Source organism: Dioscorea cayenensis, chromosome 19 (assembly GCF_009730915.1).
Source record: "Dioscorea cayenensis subsp. rotundata cultivar TDr96_F1 chromosome 19, TDr96_F1_v2_PseudoChromosome.rev07_lg8_w22 25.fasta, whole genome shotgun sequence".
Classification (NCBI taxonomy): domain Eukaryota; kingdom Viridiplantae; phylum Streptophyta; class Magnoliopsida; order Dioscoreales; family Dioscoreaceae; genus Dioscorea; species Dioscorea cayenensis.
In genome coordinates, this window is record NC_052489.1 from 20,110,378 (window position 1) to 20,131,203 (window position 20,826).

At 36.7% G+C, this 20,826-nt stretch overlaps 1 protein-coding gene across 1 annotated transcript; it reads right to left on the bottom strand.

The window, feature by feature from the left end:
- Positions 1 to 8,570: 8,570 nt before the first annotated feature.
- On the bottom strand, positions 8,571 to 9,502 carry LOC120284127. The gene is made up of 2 exons (XM_039290929.1): positions 9,246 to 9,502; positions 8,571 to 9,018 (listed from the first exon to the last, which is right to left on the bottom strand). The coding sequence occupies exons 1-2, from the start codon at positions 9,500 to 9,502 to the stop codon at positions 8,571 to 8,573; spliced, it is 705 nt and encodes a 234-aa protein (XP_039146863.1).
- Positions 9,503 to 20,826: the final 11,324 nt, after the last annotated feature.

The following is a 20,826-nucleotide window of genomic DNA, read 5'->3' on the forward strand; positions in this document are numbered from 1 at the left end:
AAGCTTTGCGTTCCGATCATGGTGGAGAGTTTAATTCCAAGCCCTTTGAAGTTTTTTGTGAAGAACATGGAGTACGACGTCATCTTACGGCTCCATATTCTCCTCAACAAAATGGAGTTGCCGAGAGAAAGAATCGAACCATATTAGACATGGTTCGAGGTATGTTGAAGAATAAGAACTTGCCAAAGGAGTTTTGGGCGGAAGCAGTTGATTGTGTCGTCTACTTGCTTAATCGATGCCCCACAAGAAGTCTAGAGAACAAGACTCCTCAAGAGGCATGGAGTGGATTGAAGTCAAATATCTCTCACTTGAAGGTGTTCGGGAGCATTGCTTATGCACGTGTACCGGAGCAAAGAAGAACCAAGCTTGATGATAGAAGCACAAAGTACATTTTTATTGGCTATGATTCAAGAGCAAAAGCATACAAATTGTTTGAACCACTTTCAAAGAAGATCCATGTTAGTAGAGATGTAGATTTTAAAGAAGAAGATTCATGGAATTGGGGCATACATGTAGAAGATGTTCAAGAAGATCAAGAGAAGGTGATTCATGATTTCTCACCACCACCATCACCACCTTCTCATGTTGGTTCACCGGCATCATCATCATTGGAAGATGGCCCAAGAACAAAAAAGACAAGAAGCCTCCAAGAGCTTTATGAGGTAACAAATGATTTAACATTGTTTTGTCTTTTTGCCGATTGTGAGTCAATAGAGTTTGAAGATGCTTATCAAGACAAGAAATGGAGAGCCGCTATGGATGAAGAGATTCAATCAATAGAAAAGAACAAGACTTGGGAACTTGTTTCTCTTCCTAAAGGGCATGAAGCCATTGGAGTTAAATTGGTCTACAAGACTAAAAAGAATGCAAAAGGTGAGGTGAAGAAATACAAAGCAAGATTGGTGGCAAAGGGATACAAGCAACGTTCCGGCATAGACTATGATGAGGTATTTGCTCCCGTTGCTCGAATGGAGATTATTAGATTGCTTGTTTCTTTGGCGGCTCAAAATTGTTGGAAAATATTTCAAATGGATGTGAAATTGGCTTTTTGAATGGCTATCTTGATGAAGAGGTATATGTTGAACAACCCATGGCTTATGTGAATGAGAATCATGGGGAGAAAGTTTTGAAGCTAAAGAAGGCACTTTATGGTTTGAAGCAACCACCTGGGCTTGGAATAGTAGGATTGATGTTTTTTTTCAGAGAAAATGGCTATGTTCAATGCTCACACAAGCATTCTCTCTATATGAAGGTGAATAGCAATGGAGATGTATTGCTAATAATATGAACAATTGCAAGCCGGTAAGTACACCGATTGAATGTGGGGTGAATCTCTCCAAGATTGGTGAAGGCCAAGTTATTGATGCTACTCTATTTAAGAGCACGGTGGGAAGCTTGCGCTATTTAACTTGTACAAGACCCGATATTCTCTATAGTGTTGGGGTAGTGAGCCGCTACATGGAGGAACCAAAGATATCTCATTTGCAAGCCGCTAAGAGGATTTTTCGCTATATTCAAGGTACTATTAGTCATGGTTTATTCTATTCATCTTCTCAAAATTCCCATATGGTTGGTTATTCGGATAGTGATTGGGGTGGAGATTTGGATGATAGAAAAAGCATCACCGGATTCGTTTTCTTCATGGGAAATACAACTTTTACTTGGTTTTCAAAGAAGCAACCAATTGTTACATTGTCTACTTGTGAAGCGGAGTATGTAACGGCATCCTCATGTGTTTGTTATGCTATTTGGCTTAAAGAGTTACTCAAGGAGATTCATCTTCATCATGATGAAGTTATCAAGATTTGTGTTGACAACAAATGGGCAATTGCATTAGCAAAGAATCCGGTGCATCATGAAAGGAGTAAGCATATTGATACTTGATTCCATTTTATTAGGGATCATGTGAAGAAGAAGGAGATTGAATTAACTTATGTGAAGTTAAATGATCAAGTTGTCGATATCTTCACCAAACCACTCAAGGTTGATCTCTTCAACAAGTTCAAAATGTTACTTGGTATTGTAGATGGAAGTAAACTATGTTTAAGGGGAAATGTTGGAAAATAAACTTAGTTTTGGAATATGAAAAATATATATTTATGAGTATTGGAAAATGAAAAGGTAATGGGCTAGTGATGGGTATGTTGTTGGTCTTGGTAATGAGAATTATAAATGCTCCTTGAAAGTCTTTCCAATGTTTAATTAATGTATTAAAGTGTCTCTTCTAACAAGGAAAAAGCATGATATAATGGAAAAATGAGAAATAAAGTCATGAGGTTCTATAATCTTTATCATCTTCTTCTTCTCTATATTCCTCTGTGTGTGTGAGAGAGAGAATAGATGATCCATCACAAAAATATTATCTTTTGGTAAGTTTGACAACACCTATGAACCTATTGGGTCAACAACCATTTCAAGATAACAATCTATTAATTGTAAATCTTTATCTAATAGGGACTTTTCCACTTGTAAGCCTTCTAAGATGGGCTCTCCAAATCTCCTTGCTGAGCTAAACTAGTCTCCAAAATTGGATTGTAATGGTAAATCTAGCCCACTTCAAGGTTCATGTTCATCTTTATCTTGTAAGGACTCTAGATCTTCCGCTAGTAAAGCCTTACAATATTGGCTCTCCCAATCTCCTTGCTAGGCCAAACTTGGATCTAAATTTGGATTATAATACTAAAGCTAACCACATCTTCTCTCATGCTTGTGTACTTGTACTAAACATAGTGAAAATCATGAGGGCCCCACTTATAACTACTAGCGTTTCTTGCTGGATGCATGCATGGTCTTAAGTTCCAAAGGATGCTTCAGATGAATTTAATTTTTTACTTTAAGTACCTCAGTGATGTCACAAAAAGATTTATCAGGCAATGGAAGAGGATTGGGATGACAGGGGCAGTAATCCTTTTGAAGATGACTTCTTAAAGAAAGACTTTGCACATGCCCTTGATACTAAAAGAATTCAGGAGGTTTATAATAGGGACAAAAGTGTATATGATGATTACGTAATAAAGTGTGTATAAGTGAAGAGTGTTGGTCCACAAGGAAAAAAGTGAATACTAGTAATGACTTTAAACTCAAAAAATAATGTGAAAGATCGAGTGTTGTGTGTGTGAACAAAAGAAAATAAAGACAAGAAAATACGGGATATAATAGGAGAGTAGTCAAGGAAGAAAGCGATGTCAGGGCATAGCATTTCTTTAGGGTTATGGGGTATAGGGCAATGGTTGTATAAACATGCAATCCTATTTGAACAGAAAGGTTTTCAGAATTATACAAAACCCAATTGTGAACTAATCATAATCTCTTAAGTAGATACTCTTCCCCCAAAAAAAAGAGATTATCCCTAATCTGAATACAGAGTAGAAATGCGATTTCTCCTAAAATTTGCTCTACATGATTGCAAAGAGCACGGAAATTATCACTAATATACTTGGAAGGATGGTGGGAGACAAAGTCTCCTAGATACCCTAACCAGAGGTGTACCCACTATCCTTTTGAATTGTGGCAAGTCTATGCCACTATCCTAGATACCCTAACCAGAGGTGGGTATTTCTTCTCGTCACGTAGCAATATCAAGTATGATAGCGAGGCCTTTCGCTTCATTAGCAATCAAGCATTCAATCATGCAATTAGACTCAAATAGATATGACTACAAATGAGAAATCAATTAAAGCATCAAAGATCCAACAACTAAAATTAAGAATATAAACCCTAGAGGTCAACTATGCCCAAACATCTACAAATTAGGGCAAGCATTCAAAATACAAATAATGGAGGAAAACATGAAAGCCATAAAAACCTCATTTTCAATCCATAGGATGAAGAATCACCGGAGAAGTTGCTTGAAAAGCTTCCATGCATGCCAGTAAGATGAGCTTGACGGCTACGATTTTCAATCCCCTTGAATGTAGATCCAAATCCTTCTACAAATTGGTCCTTATATGCTGGAGATTCATCTCTTATCTTCTTTAATTTTGCCTCCAAGAATTATCCACAAAGAATAAAAGGATAGAGTAGAGTCTGTCCTAAAAATCCTCATAAGTTATACTTATACTAGGCTGCTTACGGGTTGCTTTTGGGTGTAAGGGTTAGGCCTTAGGGGAACACTTATGGCCGTAAGTCATGTCTGTAAGGTCTTCTGTATGTGTTGTAGTCCAGCTTATGGCAATAAGCACTGGACCGTAAGCTTCACTATTCTGCTTCTTGCGATTGCCCTTACGGGCGTATGCTGTGGCCGTAAGTTCCTTTCGATAGTTTTTACGAGTATCCTTATGGGCATAAGCTTTACCCATAAGGTCATTTTTAATTGGTTATGAATCCCTCTTACGGGCATAAGCATGCCAACAAGGTTCTCTAGAACTTACTCATGACTGTAAGGTTGGCTGTAAGCTGCCCGTAAGTTACCCAGTTTGTATTGTCCTTGTTCTAATAATGTTGAGAGAGCTCCAAATTTATTGTTTGAGGTCTAAAATGCTTCTTTTGGCTCTCTTTCATCATGAAGTGTTGCCCGAAGTCTGTAAACGCGAGACACACTAGATTTAGCATCAAATTCCACAATATGATCTTAATACATGCTAAATGAGTGTACAAATTGGTATAAATACATGCATATTGTACACTCATAAAATTTCCCCACACTTAAGCTTTTGCTTGTCCTCAAGCAAAATAAAACATTACAAACTAATTGGAGAAAGTGCAAGAACTTTGGTGCTCAAGAGTTAGGACAAGTAGTTTGAGTTTCCAAAATATAAGAATGCTAAAAACTTCAAGTTCCAAGAATAGTAAACACTCTATTCAAGGTTATCATTGTGTGTGTTACAACTCTTTACTTCACTTCTTTCGACCAGAGGACTTTACTATAAAAAATTCACAAACAATTTCTTATTCACATGGTGGTAGCTTTACACATCTCCTAAAGTAGCCATTTCCCTCCAATGCTCGTCGAGTGGCTTTCTCACTTAAGAGAGGTAATTTTCTCCGCATTTTTTCACTTAAACGAAACGGTGGCTTTCACTTGCCTAAAGAGGTTGCTCTTTCTTTCGTTAGGACATACATAATTTCTGACTTATCGAGAGGAGCTTCACACTTCTAATAGGGGTAGATTTTTTTGCTTCTCAACTTGTCTTTTTTTTTTTTCAAAACAAATTATTTCTTATTTACAAATTTTTTTTCTCAATTCAACCACAAGAAATACAATGAACAAAACTAGAAAAAGTCCCACATGGTCTAAGTTGCTACAATAGAGGAGTTGTGTGCTCTAATTAAGTGAATTACTAAGAATAGAGTGCAAACTAAAAAAAATAGAACTCAAAATTGGTGCAAACTCTCATGTATCCACTCTAATACTAAGAAACTCCCATTACATTTCACATACACAGTCATAAGTCAATTTTGGCATGTAAAAGAGCTAATAATGAAATTGAAACCCCTCCCCTACGCATAATTCATACATTGTCCTCAATGTGTGTAAAAATTAGCATGCAAAGCAATATAGACAGAAATAAAAGGGGAGTGGAATACGATTACTTCCCTGGTTCTCATAAAAGAAGTCATTGACGCTTGAAACCAGCCTAGTGTGTCCTTTGTTGTGTCATAGCAGTTTGGGGGTTACTTAAGGTCAAGAATTAATTGAGTGAGCATCCCTTTTATAATTGAGGATGTTAAATGCTGCAAATAAGTCCTGCAAAGTATAAGGAAAAAACACTAAAGCTCAACAAAAATAAAAGGCAAAACAAAAAATAAAATCCAATAAAAGTCTCAAAATAGATTCAAAATAGGTAGGACCAACCGTTGTTAAAAATACAGTATACAAAGATTGAAATGAAAATACAAAATGCAATAAAAATCAATGCTTGGCCGCATCCAAGGGTGCAGAGTCAGTCGACGAATTCGGTGATGATGGAGGAGTCGACGTCGGTGGAGTTAGAGCTGGAAAAAGGACCAAAAGTGATAGAAGATCTAGTGCATGGCAAAGGTCGGCCTCAATCTGTACTTGGGTTGCCAAGATAGTCCGCTTGCCCTCCAACAACTCAATTTCTGTAGCCCACAGCTCTTGTATGTCAGATAATCTCCTAGGAACTGCCGAGCGGGTTGCACTCACCGGTGCAGTGCCTGATAGAAAGGAGGACTCACTGTTGACTCATCGTCCGACTCCTCATCCATGTTTTCACCCCCAGCTAGTAGCTGCTCTGTCTGACTGGGGGTGAGGATCCATCTAGAGTCATGGTGCACTACCATCCCCATCAAATGAAGGGTGTCCATCCCCAGGAGAGTAGTACTACCGATGATCTCCTGGCCTGGAGTCAATCTGCTAAGCCCATCCCTCTAATCAATCGCATGATGTACAATCCAACGAAAATCACAACCAGGCGTACATGCTGACCGTAGTGTCCAATAAAATCTGGTAGCATGTAACCCAGTGGATGGGGCGGCTCTTAGTCAAACTATAAAGAAATAGAAGCTTGTGCCGCCTCACAACTCTAGTGTTGTTTGCTCAACCTGTGAAAGAACTAGACATGACAGCATGCACATACTTGAGAGCTAGGTGTGTCAGAAAAGTGGCCTTCGTAAGGCCTGGCTTGTAGCTCCTGCTGCGGCTCAGATGCTGCTAGACACCCCTGGTGTAACGTTAGGTGGAAAGTCAATAAGGAGCCGCTCATACTGCATGATGCCAGTGAAGTCCGTGTTATAGATCCTCACTAGTAGAGCAAACTCTGTATAGGTCAAAGTCCTCTGCTCCTTGAATAGATGGAATGGGATGGAGCCCGCTCGATCAAAACCAATAAGTGCTCGATCTAGCTTGAACGGGCTAAAGACCACTAGTGTATTGTCACTGTAAACTTTCTCCTCTTGTGAAGACTCGCTCCAAGCATTGGTTCGAAGCATCCCCCTCAACTCTTCCTTAAGCCCCAGTGGGGGAAGAATTGGCCAATCCACCGTATGGGACTGGCCAAATAGCTTTGTCCTCAAGCCGGTGTACCATCCTCGTAAGCGCACCTCTGAGAATGTGGGGATTGGGGGGTCGGGGGAGTCGATGTCGCCTCTACAATAGGCGCACCTGAGGTGGATGCCTTGGTCAGGCCTCGCTTGGCTGGCTTGGATACCATATTCTTTGCTCAGTCATGTTGCACTGGAATATATAAAGTTTAGAATGTGAAAGTATAAAATTTGATCAAAACAAGTGTGTTTACAGTCTACTTATGGGCATACTTACGAGCGTAAGGCTCGGGAAAGTCACCTTTACGGCAATCTTACAGCCGTAAGCCACAGGCTCAGGCTATAAGAACCTTTCCTGTACATTGAGCTCGAAATTTTTGCAAATTTTGATTTAAAACAACAATTAAATAGAACTAAACAATTATAAATTAATTTTCATGCAATAAATTTATCAATGGACTCAAGAATCATGAAAAATAAAGGTTACCTTTGAGACAAAGAAGTGAAGGATAATTCAGCTGGTGGAGGGCTTCCAAATCGGTCCAATCCATTTAAAATCACTCAAAAATGAAATAGGACGGCAAGGAAAGAAGAATGGAAGGAGAATAGAGCACTGGCGACCAAGATCCAGTGGAAAACAAATGGAAATGGAGATCAAAGGTCGCTAGTGGCACTAAAATCCTAGGTGCTTACGGGCGTAAGCCGTGACCGTAAGTTTCTTTGAATGAACAATTATCGGGTGCTTATGACTGTAAGGCCTGCCTCATAGGGGTATATCTCCTTTATAACCGATGTTATGACCGTGAGAGGCTTAACACTAAAGTCCGTAAGGTTCTCTGTTTTGTTCTTACAATCTAGCTTACTAGTGTAAGTCGCTCGTAAGGAATCTAGGTTGTACTCCCAGGAAGGTTAAGGGCCGTAAGGTTTTAAAATATACACGTAAGATGCTCTAGATAACCCGTATAACCTTTCTTAGAAGCATAAGACACCTGTAAGGAACCTTTGAATTGAGCTCTCTAGAACTTACGGGCCGTAAGTGCCCTCGTAAGACTCTCTAAATTCCCCTTGTGGGGTATCTTACAGGCATAAGATACCAGTAAATCTCTCTATTTGAGGCTTATAACCCTTCTTGTGGGTGTAAGTAGCCCGTAAGAGTCGTGGAAAATTGATTAGAACTTTCCCTGTTTCCTACAATTAAGCTTAAATACATGTATGACCTAGGAAACACAAAATGAGTGTCTATGAAAACAATCATTCAACCAACACATAAAAATTCTCGACAAGCCGAACAATTTATTACAAACTCAAACAAATCTACAAAACTATAACTAAAGACTCACACTCAACAAAATATAAAATTTTTTCTTGGGTTTCTTCCTAAGAAACTCTTGTTTAACATCACTAGCTTGGCGTACCTGAAATGCACATGTCATGGAGTCTCAAATTAAAAACATTCCTCATGACCGAAAGCGATGTCTCCGAAATAATGCCCAAGTGCAAGGTTATAGAAAATTGGGAACTTACCAATGTAGTGGACTGACTCGGGGGTTAACTCCTTGTGCGAAGGTTTACTCTTGCCTTTCTTGGGGGAAGTGACCTCTCACCAATGCTTCTCTCGCGTGTTTTCCTTAGTCGATATTGGTGTAAGCAAAGGTAGTCTCTTCAATGTAAGGGTCATCCAATGACTCCTCGAAAGGTTCTTTGTGCAAAGTTTCTTGCACACATTCATCAACAAGTGAGTGATTTTTATCAAGAAAATAACATGTATCATCAAAAGTAGAAGGATGTTTCATTGTATTGGATAAAGCAAACATGACTTCCTCATCCCCAACCCTAAGTGTTATTCTACCATTGCTAACATCAATGAGGGCTTGGGAGGTGGCTAGGAGTGACCTACCAAGAATGAGGGGCACTTCAACATTTTCGTCTACATCTAAAATCACAATGTCTACCGGGAAGATGAATTTGTCAACCTTAACCAACACATCATCTATGATTCCCCTAGGATGTGTAATGGAGTGGTCGGCTAGTTGTAAAGTCATCCTAGTTGGCTTAAGGTCACTAAGTCCAAGTCTCCTAAACATGGTGTAAGGAATCACAATAATACTAGCACCTAGATCCGCTAGGGCTTTTCATTAACCAATTCACCAATGTTATAAGAAATAATAAAACTCCTTGGATCTTTTTGCTTCCTCGATAGTTGATTCTGAAGCAACACCAAGCTTTCTTCTCTCAATGTTACCGTTGACACCTTCACAAATTTCTGCTTGTTTGTTAGTAAGTCCTTAAGAAACTTGGTGTACTTTGGCATTTGAGACAAGGCTTCAACAAATGGTACAGTAATGTGCAATTTCTTCAACAAATCCAGAACTCTCTTGAATTTTTCATTTGTGCGATCATTCTTCAACCTTGAGGGATAAGGGAGGTGGGGAACATACTCCTTCACCGGTGGTGGTGTTTTATTCTCAACATTTGGATTAGGCTTTCTTCCCCTTGTAGGACTTTCAACAACTTCAATTTCTGGCATCTTTTCCTTCTCCATCACCTTTTTACTACCCATCCCCACATCTTTACCACTCAGAAGAGTAATTGCCTAGAGATGCTCACGGGAATTGGCTTTGGTGTTACTTGGTAAACTTCCTTGAGGTCATCCGGACAATAATTTAGCGAACTACTCCAATTAGTTCTCCAAATTTTAAAGAGAATCCTACTGGTTTCTCATCAATGCTTCTATGCTTTGGAATTGGTTGTATGACTACTAAAAATTAATATATGTACTCTAAATAAATTGAGTGAGCACTTTCTCCAATACAGGTCTCTTGTCATTTTGTTGGTGAGGAGGAAACCCCGGCGGGGGCTTCTGCTTCCGCCCTTGATTTCCCCAAGAGAAATTAGGGTGATTCCACTATCCTGGATTGTATGTACTACTGTAGGGTCTTATTGTCTGGGAGCACTACCAACGAAATCCACTTGTTTGATGGGTCTATGCGATGCTCCGATAATGGAATAATTTGAAGAAACATGTCCTCTCCACATGTGTTGCAAGCCATAAATGTAGCTGATTTATGAGTAGGCAAGCTGTCAATCTTTTTACTCAAAGCTTCCACTTGGACTACAAGTATTGTTACTTTACTAACCTCAATCATCCCATATGGCTTTATAACTAACTTGCCTCTTGAATTCCACTGATAGTTGTTCATGGTTATCTTATCTATCAACTGTTTGGCCGTCTCTGGGGTCTTACTGCCAAGTGATCTTCTTGCTACCGAATCAATCAGTTGTCTGATACTTAATTGAAACCTTGATGGAAAATATGAACTTCCATCCATTCGAGGAGATTTTGATATGGAAATTTCCTTAATAAGTCTTTAAATCTCTCCCACACATTAAATAATGATTCAATATCCAACTGTGTATAAGCTGTAATCACTTAACGCAGCTTGGTCGAAATTCTGGTGGTAAATAATGGGCCAAGAATGCTTCAACAAGATACTCTCACGTCATGATTGATTCTCTAGGAAGAGCCTGGAGGTACTGCTTAGCTCTTCCTTTCAATGAGAATGGGGACAAGCAAAGTTTGATTGTGTCGTCAGAAACATTGTTGATCTTCAACATATCACATACCTTGAGGAATCCTCCTATGTGACCATTAGGATCCTCATTCGGTAATCCATGAAACTGTACTGAATTTTGGATGTTCTATACAAACACAGGCTAATGCTCAAAGTTATTTGTTGTAACTAGTAAGCGTACTATACTTTACTGAGAATAAAAAAGGGTCCTATGTTGGTTATCTTGATCTGCCATGTTGTTCAATTGCTCTTCCTCAATATGATCTTAATATATGCATGTTGTACACTCATCACTTCATGATAATTACCTAAAGGATGTTTCCCTCCAAGAAATAGAAACAATAATGAAGAAGTTCCAAACAAACCCAGTATGTGGATAAACGGTCGCAGACCCACAGGGAGTGTGAATCCCATAGGCCTGAAAGGTCTTAGAACCTGATTTAGAACAGATAAAAAGTGACAAACCAGATGAGTTACAAGATTACAGACTGTATAGAATAACAATGCCGGGATATAAGAAGTCCAAAATACAAAATACAAGGATACAAGGATGGACAATGACAAGAATTCAAATTTTAAAACAGAACGAGACACCACCTACAGACAGTCTTTCAAATTCCACACCAGTCTACCACTCTTGATTCGAAAAGGATTTACAACAAATCCATGAGCTCACTAGCCTAGTAAGTAATCCATAAATTGATTAAAAGCAAAATGGTTTATAAATATCAATTTCAAATATGAAGAACAACTCAAAGTTTTAACAGAGTTTACACAAAATACAAAATAAATAATTCCACAGAGGTATAGTTCAAAAGTAGTTTCCCTGTCCAAGAATATTGTAATAAAAAGAATATCATATTTCAAATCTGTAAATCAAAATTATAGAAAATTTCTAAATAAGAGTATAAGTATCCAAATCATAGCTAGACTAAACCAGAAATTACAGAAGTGTGTTTCAAGTATACCAGATTTTTAGAATAATACAAGTCTCAAAAATCAAAATTTAAACAAAATATGAAGTATAATATTCTAATAAAAGAATATTTCCAAATATGCCATTCAGCAAAATTTAAAAACCCAAAAATACAAAAACTTCAAGGCAAGACAAAAATTTTGTGTCTTTGTAGAAAATCAAAATCAAAAGGGCAAAGCAAAAAGTAACATATTCTAGAGTATGTCTCCAAATATACTATAGATGCTAGACGTCATTTGTTTACCCTCGGTGGCCCGAGCTAGAATAATTGAGATAATTTGTTTACCCTTAGTGAGCAGATATTCAATATTAGATTGCCATTAATTATTTTACCGAACGGACACGATGCAAAACTGCAGTCTCATTTTTCCAGAATTTTTTGTCGAGAAGGTCAGGGTTGAACCCCCCATTGATAGGGTTGCATATCGCTCCTTCAAAAATTCCTTCAAAATGTTAAGATCTTCTTGCATTATTCTCACAACATCAATGTTCCAAACAAACCAAGAAAGTAGGTGCAATCATGCCATTAGCACTAGACATAAAAATTCAAGGAAAAACAAAAGCTCAAGAGATTTAAGTTCAACTACGTACTAGAATATTAACTAGTCCAAGGAATAATTTACACATGACAAAAAAAAAAGACTTCAAGACATTTTATTCCTACACTTCTCCTTCCTCAAACAACCAATCACAAGAACCCCCAAATCTCTTTCTAATCCCAAACATTTTCTAGCCATCCAAGTGAACCATGATACTAAGACCAATATACAAATATTAAACAAGAAGGTGCTCTTGGGATGAAACATAGTAAATATAATAAAACTCAAATAACATAATCAACCTACTAAACATACTAAATCTTAAACAATCCACAAAAAGCACTCATTTAACTTCAACAAAACAAGGTGTAAAGATAACCAAGGATTAAGAATAATCTTGGGATCAAAATATGCATTTACAGACCATAATTTCTGTAGCCATAACCAAGTTTGGGAAGAAGATCTAATACTCACTACAACAAATTTGATTATTACTGGCGCACATGTTGGTGTCACACAATATGAAATTCTTGTCACATATCATATTTAATGACATCCACCATGGCGTCACACCAATCGTCATCTTTGCACCGTAGCTAAAGATATATTATGACAATATGCACATTGCCATCACCAAATGCTAAATTATACATGACACCATACGTGAATGTCACATTATACTTATGTTTGGGTGACACTTATTTTTGTCATACAATAAATTATTGAGTGTCACACAATATCATGAATCGTCATAAAATATTATGAAAATATTCAACTATGAATGGCGAAAATCATATCGTCGCACGAGTAGGTGACGTAGGGTTCGTCACCATTTATTAACAAAATAACGCCACTGGATGTCACCGTTTGTCACACAAGATGAGAGAAATTTCATCTATTCATGACAGAAAGAAAGACCGTCATGCGTATAGGTGACATATGGTTTGTCACCCATTATTTAAAAATAATGTCACTAGATAACCAACATCGTCAACAAATATGAGGTAAATGATCAGATGTTCATGACACAAACATGAACGTCACACAAATAAGTGGCATATTTGTTATGTCACTAATTATAGGAAAATTGCATCACGGAATATTTGTAAATGTCAAATTAACCATGACATTAGCATAATCATCACTCAAATGGGTGTTAACGGCAATCATTTTGTGACATTTGCAAAATTAAAAGGTGACAAACAAGTTGCATATTTGTGGTCACCAAATGATTAGCAATTAACTGACGTGAACAAATCGTCAAACTAGTTGGTGATAGATTATCGTCACAGATAATAGTTAAATATGAATAAATGGTGATGATACTTAGTTGTCACAATTATTATGTGAATTTTTTCCCTGGCCCATTTCTCATTCATCATGAATATTTTAATATAATTTTTATCACATATTTTATCGCATTCTATATTATTTTATATCATGATATAAAGGAAAGCAAAACAAAATGAAATCAATAGCATTTAATAAAATATCCCACAATCTCAAGCATAAATCATCTAAATAACAACGTAATCCAAAAAATTATAAAACATCCTCACATCTTGATAAAGTTAACATCCTTTAACAAAATAAAAAATAAAAAAGTCCAAGCAAATTGATAGATGTTGCAACTTATTTGATAGCTTTCAAACCGATCCTTCTGATGACAATGATTCCATTGAGGGAGAAATCGGTTCACTTGAAACTGTAATACATTCAATAAAAAAACATAATTACAAAAATTAAAAAAATGAAATGATATATAAATTAAAAAATAATGACAGCGCATTGTAAAATAAAACAAAAAACATAGTATTACCTGCAAATTGTGGCATAGGCACTTGTATTCCATAACCAACCATAGCTGAGTCATTATTTGCATGTGATCTCGAACCAGTTCAAAATTCAACTTATGTTGCTTAAGCTTACGTTTAGTCTTCTTAAGCTTTTCCGATAATTTGGAAATTGTTGGACTTGTGGTTTGGTTATCAGGCTTAGGCCCATATCCAAGCCCTTTGATATAGCCTGCCTTAGTTCCAAGCACTTCATCTACTATGGAGTCAATGGTCCTAGGTTCCATTCCTTCTTCAACAGGCTCTGATAGCAATTCTTGCATTTTCTCCTATAAATTACAGAATAATTCAATTGTAATATAAGAAAAATGATAATAGCAATATTAGATAGAAAACCTTACATAATCTACTTGAGCCATAGGATTTGACCATCCTTTAGTCTCTGAATAATGAGTCCTCTTGAAGAATTCCATCCTATCGGGCTCTTCTTCATCCTTACGCTATATAAATGTCATTTTAACAAAACATATCATATAAAATAAAATTAAAAAATCTTACATATAATGCTTAGAATTTATACCAATGTAAATAGATCTTTACCATTGCATAACGACTTGCAACAAATGCCTTTGACCCTTAATTATGAGGAAACTTGACTTTTCTCGTCGACATGTCACACTTTGCCTTTATTGAAACACAAAACCAACATTATTTTTGTAGCAATATATACATATAATTTCATTTATTTACAAATCACTATCTCATAAATAATAAGAACACGTACCTTGTATTCGGGATTGATAAACATATCACAAAATGCTTCCCAGTTCCTTGAGTCAAGTTGAACTTAGATGGTGGCTTTTGGCGTGCCTCTTGATCACTTGGAAGTGATTTATAGTACAAATGAAGTTTGTATCGCTGGTTTCTAGATAATTTTGACAAAATTGACATCACAGAGCTTTGGATGTATTTATCATCCAAGTCAATCTCAAACTTGCTCTAAGAAAATAAATAAATACATAATTACTTACTTAGTTAAAAATATGTAAACCAATTTTATAGAATTTAATACTTTTGCTCTTATGCAGCCTTTTCCATGGCATGATTCTTATCATCATTAGTCATACTTTTCCATTTTGTTGGGCGGGATAAATTGTCGAAAGTCAATCCAATTCGAGGAGACAATTTACAGATGTGATTTCTTAAGCTGGTCTACCTTTACCTTTTGGAATATCTATCACTATTTTATTATTTCCTTTAATAAAATCTAGCCCCAAGCCTCTAGTCGGACCACGCACCCTTTTTAGGCGGAATAATGGTTGCTACATCTATTTTGAATAAATAAATAACATACATTATCAATATTTTTAAATAAAATTATATTTTCGAATGGAAAGAAAAATAAATAAAAGCAACCATGAATAATGATATCTTAATTCAAATAATATAAAGAATCAATTTCGAAGTACTGGCAATGATTCCTATAATACTAAAAATTTCAAACTATGCATACCATTTGAGTTTACATCTGAAACTTGATGAGGTTGAAAGAACTTGCTCATTTGTAGCAGGAATTTACGTTCCGAGATTGTTGAAGGTTCCGATCGATTCATTATTTTGCGTTTGTTGTATAACTCTTTTACTTCTAAATCTCAACCCAGTGTGTCTTCGTGAAACGCAATATTCAATATAAATTAAATATAATCAGATTACAAAGAATACGGCGTTTCACAAATAATAATAGAAGTCTAGATGAAGAAGGCCGATAGGTTAGATTCTTCAAGGACTCATTATTCAAGGACTAAGGTGTTAGTCTGTAATAATGGTCATGGAGTTTTTCATCATGTTGCTGTTGTAGTTATTCTTTTTTTTTTTTTTTTGTAGTTATAGGAGAAAATGGTACTGTGAAGAATGGACTGGGACCATTGACTCCATAGTAGATGAAGTGCTTGGAACTAAGGCAAAGGCTATCGGGGCTTGGATAGCAGATTCAGCTGATGAACCTAAGTCCAACATTTCAAATTATCAGGCTTCAGAAATTCAAATGACCTTGGTTGATTCAGGAACTGGTCGAGATCACATGCAAATAATGACTCAATATGGTTGGACATAGATGATTTAATTTTGCAGATGATATTTTGTTTTGCTGTTGCTGTCATTATTTTTTAATTTATATATGTTTGTTTTAGTTTTTAATTATGTTTTTATTGAATAGTTTCAGTGAATAGTTTCTCTCAATGGAATCATTGTGTCAGAAAGATCGTTTAAACTATCCATCATTACAACATCTATCAATTTACTTGGACTTTTTATTTTTATTTTATTAAGGATGTTAACTATCAGATGGATGTTTTTTCAATTTTAGTTATTGTTTAGATGGGTTTCTTGAGATTTTGAATTTTATTAGTACTAATGATTTCATTTTGTTTTGCTTTCCTTTATATCATGATATAAAATATAGATAGATAATCTGACAAAATTATTAATCTTCATGATGAATGAGAAATGGGTAGGGAAAAGACCATAATATTTAACTATTGTCATCTGTTCATTAACTGTGTCAGCAAATAAATCCTCACCAACTAGTTTAATTTCTTTAAATCGATTCTAATTGCTAATCTTTGATACAATCTTAACGTTGTCTTTTAATTTGATATCCTTTTACTTCCAGGTGATTCCTTTAATGTCGTAGTTAATTTGACATTTCATTCATTATTTAATTTTCCTGTAATGATGGAAGTGACATAACAATGTACGCCTTGTGTGACGTTCATGTTTGTGTCGCAGACATCTGATCATTTACCTCATATTTGTTGACGATGTGATTGACATTATTTTTAAGCGTGGGTGACCAGACATATCTTATGACGGTCTTTTTCTGTCATGAGGCCGAGATGAAATTTCTCATCTTGTGAGCGGTGACATCCAGTGGTGTTTTGCTGTCAGTGGTGACAGACACAAGTCTCTGTAAGAGTGAACGATCCTGGTTGCCCATGATTCAGTCTTCTGTGTATTTTATGACGATTCATGATATTGTTAAACTCAATATTTTATTGTATGACAAAATAAGTGTCACCCAAAACACTTAAAATATAATGCTTGACATTCCGCGTATGGTGACCATGTATAATTGCTTGTGCAATGTAATATGTACAGTTACCAAAGATGACGATTGGTGTGACGCCATGGTGGATGGTCATGATATCATGACAAAATTTCATATTGTGTGAGCACATGTAATAATCAGGTGCCTTGGTAGTGTAGATCTTCCCAAACTGGTTGCAGAAATTATGGTCTGTAAATGCATATTTTGATCCCAGATTATTCTTTAATCCCAGGTTATCTTTTATGTTTGTTGAAGTTAAATGAGTGCTGGATTGTTTAGATTTGATATCTTGGGACAGTTAATAATCATTTTAGTTTTGTTATTTATCTTTTGTCCAGGCTTTTCTTCTTGTTAATATTTGTATATTGGTCTTAGTATCTATCTGGGACTATGGACAACTGAAAATGTTTTGGGATTCAGAGAGGATTGGGGTTCTTATGGTTGGTTGTTTGAGGAAGGAAGTGGGATAAAAAGTATTGAAGTCTTTTTGTCGTGTAAATTATTCCTTGGACTGGTTAATGTTGACTTAAATCTCTTGAGCTTTTGTTTTCAATTTTTATATCAGGTGTTATTGTGGGTTACCCTCTTCCTTGGTTTGGGAACATTGATGTTGTGAGAATAATGCAGAAGATCTTAACATTTTGATTTTGAAGGAGCGATGCTTCCTCAATGGGGGTTCAACCCTGACCTTCTCGACAAAAATTCTGGGACTGCAGTTTTTGCATCGTATTCAGTTCATTGCAATTAATGGCAATCTAATATTGAATATCTGCTAAGAATTAAACAAATTATCTCAATTATTCGCTCGGGCCACTGGTAAACAAAATGACATCTAGCATCTATAGTATGTTGGAGACATACTCTAGAATATGTTACTTTAACTGCCCTTTGATTTTGATTTTTCAAAGACACAAATTTTTGTCTTGATTTTCTTTGGAGTTTTAAATTTTTGCTGAATAACATATTTGAAATATTCTTTATTAAGTCATATATATTTTGTTTAGTACGATTTTGAGACTTATTATTCTAAAAATCTGGTATGTAAACACACTTCTGTAATTTCTCAGTTTAGTCTACATAATTTGGATACTTGCCTCTTATTTAGGGTACTACATAATTTTGATTCCACCAGATTTGAAATATGATGCTTTTTTATTACAATATTCTTGGACAGGGAAACTACTTTTGAACTATACCTCTGTGGAATTATTTATTTGTATTTTAATGTAAGAAAAGCTGTTAAGGCTTTAAAGGTTGTTCTTCATATTTGGTGAAATGACCATTTTGCTTGTCAATTTATGGATTACTTACTGAGCTAGTGAGCTCATGGATTTGTGTAAATCGCTTTTCGAATCAAGAGTGGTAGACTGGTGTATGGAATTTGAAAGACATCTGCGGGTAGAGTATCGTTCTGTTTTAAAATTTAATTCTTATAAAATTGTCCATCCTTGTATCCTTGTATTTGTCTTTGGACTGCTTACCATCACATTGATATTCTATGATCTGTAATCTTAATAACTCATCTGGTTTGTGTCACTTTTATCTGTTCGTCAGGTTCTAAAACCTTTCAGGCCTTGGGTTCACACTCACAATGGTCTGCGACCGTTTATCCACATACTGGGTTTGTTTGGAACTTCTTCGTGTGTTTCTATTTCTTGGAGGGAAACATCCTTTAGGTAGTCGTAGTGATGAGTGCAACATGCATATGTTGAATCTCATATTGAGGAAGGCAATTGACAAGCATGGCGAATCGGATAACCAACATGGATACTTTTTATTCTCCCGGTAAAGTATAGTACGCTACTGGTTACAACAAATAACTTTGAGCATTACTGTGTTTGTATAGAACATCCAAAATTCAGTACAGTTTCATGGATTACCGAATGAGGATCCTAATGGTCACATAGGAGGATTCCTCGGGTGGCATGATATGTTGAGAATCCAACAATGTTCCACGACGACACAATCAAACTTTGCTTGTCCCATTCTCATTGAAAGAAGGAAGAGCTAAGCAGGCCTCAGGCTCTTCCTAAGAATCAGTATGACGTGAGGAGTATCTTGTTGAAGCATTCTTATTCCAGTATTTACCACCAGAATTTCGACCAAGCTGCGTTAAGTGATTACAGCTTATACACAGTTGGATATTGAATCATTATTTAATGTGTGGGAGAGATTTAAAGACGTAGGAAATTTCCATATCAAAATCTCCTCGAATGGATGGAAGTTCATATTTTCCATCAAGGTTTCAATTAAGTATCAGACAACTGATTGATTCGGTAGCAAGAAGATCACTTGGCAGTAAGACCCCAGAGACGGCACGGCGGTTGATAGATAAGATAACCAAAAGCGAACAACTATCCGGTGGAATTCAGAGGCAAGTTAGTTATAAGGCATATGGATGATTGAGGTTAGTAGTGTGTACTTGGTCAGAGTGAGCTTTTGAGTAAAAGATTGACGGCACCTACTCATAAATCAGCTACATTTATGGCTTGCAACACATGTGGAGAGGACATGTTTCTTCAAATTATTCCATTATCAGACATCATAGACCCATCAAACAAGTGTAGTTTCGTTGGTAGTGCTCCCCAGACAATAAGACCCTACAGTAGTACATACAATCCAGGATAGTGGGAATCACTAATTTCTCTTGAAATCAAGGGCGGAAGCTTGAAGCCCCCGCCGGGGTTTCGCAACAAAATGACAAGAGACCTGTATTGGAGAAAGTGCTCACTCAATTTATTTACAGAGTACATATATTAATTTTTAGTGGTGTACAACCAATTCAAAGCATGACGTGATGAGAAACCAGTAAGTTCTCCTTTAAATTTGGAGAGAACTAATTGGAGTAGTTCGCTAGAATTATTGTCCGGATGACCTCAAGGAAGTTTACCGCATCTAACGCAAAGCCAATTCCGTGAGCATCTCTGAGCAGGCCTCTTCTGAGTGGTAAAGATGTGAGGATGGGTAGTAAAATTGATGGAGAGGAAAAGATGCCAGAAATTGGAAGTTGTTGAAAAGGAAAAGCCTAAATCCAAATGTTAGAATAAACACCACCACCGGTGAAGGTATGTTTCCCCTACATATCCACCAAGGTTGAAGAATGGTCCGCTGATGAAATTCCAAGGGGTTAGTTTGTTGAAGAAATTTTTCATACCATTTGACGCCCTTCTCCAGTACAATGATTTCTTAGGGACTTACTAATAAGCAAGCGAAGGTGTCAGGAAAGCTTGGTGTCTCGAAATAAAGTCCAGTTTTCTTGCCATTGGTGGTCCCAATTATTATATTTAGGAGACTTGGGCCTTGCAGCCAGCTGGGACAGCTAACCACCGCCATTACATCCTAGGGAGTCTCATAGATGATGTGTTAGTTGAGTTCTATTGTCATCTTCCAGTGAACGCGACAGCGATTTTGGGTGCGGGCTGAAATGTTGAAATTGCCCTCATTCTTGGTAGGTCCTCAAGCTTTCCCATTTAAGTGTTATGTCGGGTAGAATAACACTTAGGGTTGGATGGGAAGTCATGTTGCTTTAACTCAATACAATGAGCATCCCAGCCTAACATTTTATTTTCTTGATAAAATCCTCACTTCCATTGTTGGAGCTATTATTGCAAGAAACTTTGCACAAAAAGAACCTTTCAGTCATTGGTTCCTTAAAACGAAGAGACTACCTTTAGCACCAATATCGACTAAGGAAAACACGCGAGAGAAGCATTGGTGAGGTCTTCCCCAAGAAGGCAAGGTAAACCTTCGCACAAGGGAGTTAACCCCCGAGTCAGTCCACTACGGTTCAATTTTCTATAACCTTGCACTTGGGCATTATTTCAGAACATCGCTTTCGGTCCATGAGAATGTATTTTAATTTGAGACTCCATGACATATTTCAACAATACGTAACTGA

What these genes read in the sequence shown, in the direction of transcription:
- LOC120284127 (XM_039290929.1), bottom strand. Translation starts at nt 9,502, where the DNA reads ATGGGTAGTAAAAAGGTGATGGAGAAGGAAAAGATGCCAGAAATTGAA. An exon ending in GCCTTGTCTCAAATGCCAAA is followed by an intron (nt 9,019 to 9,245) that starts GTACACCAAGTT and finishes CACCATGTTTAG; the next exon opens with GAGACTTGGACTTAGTGACC.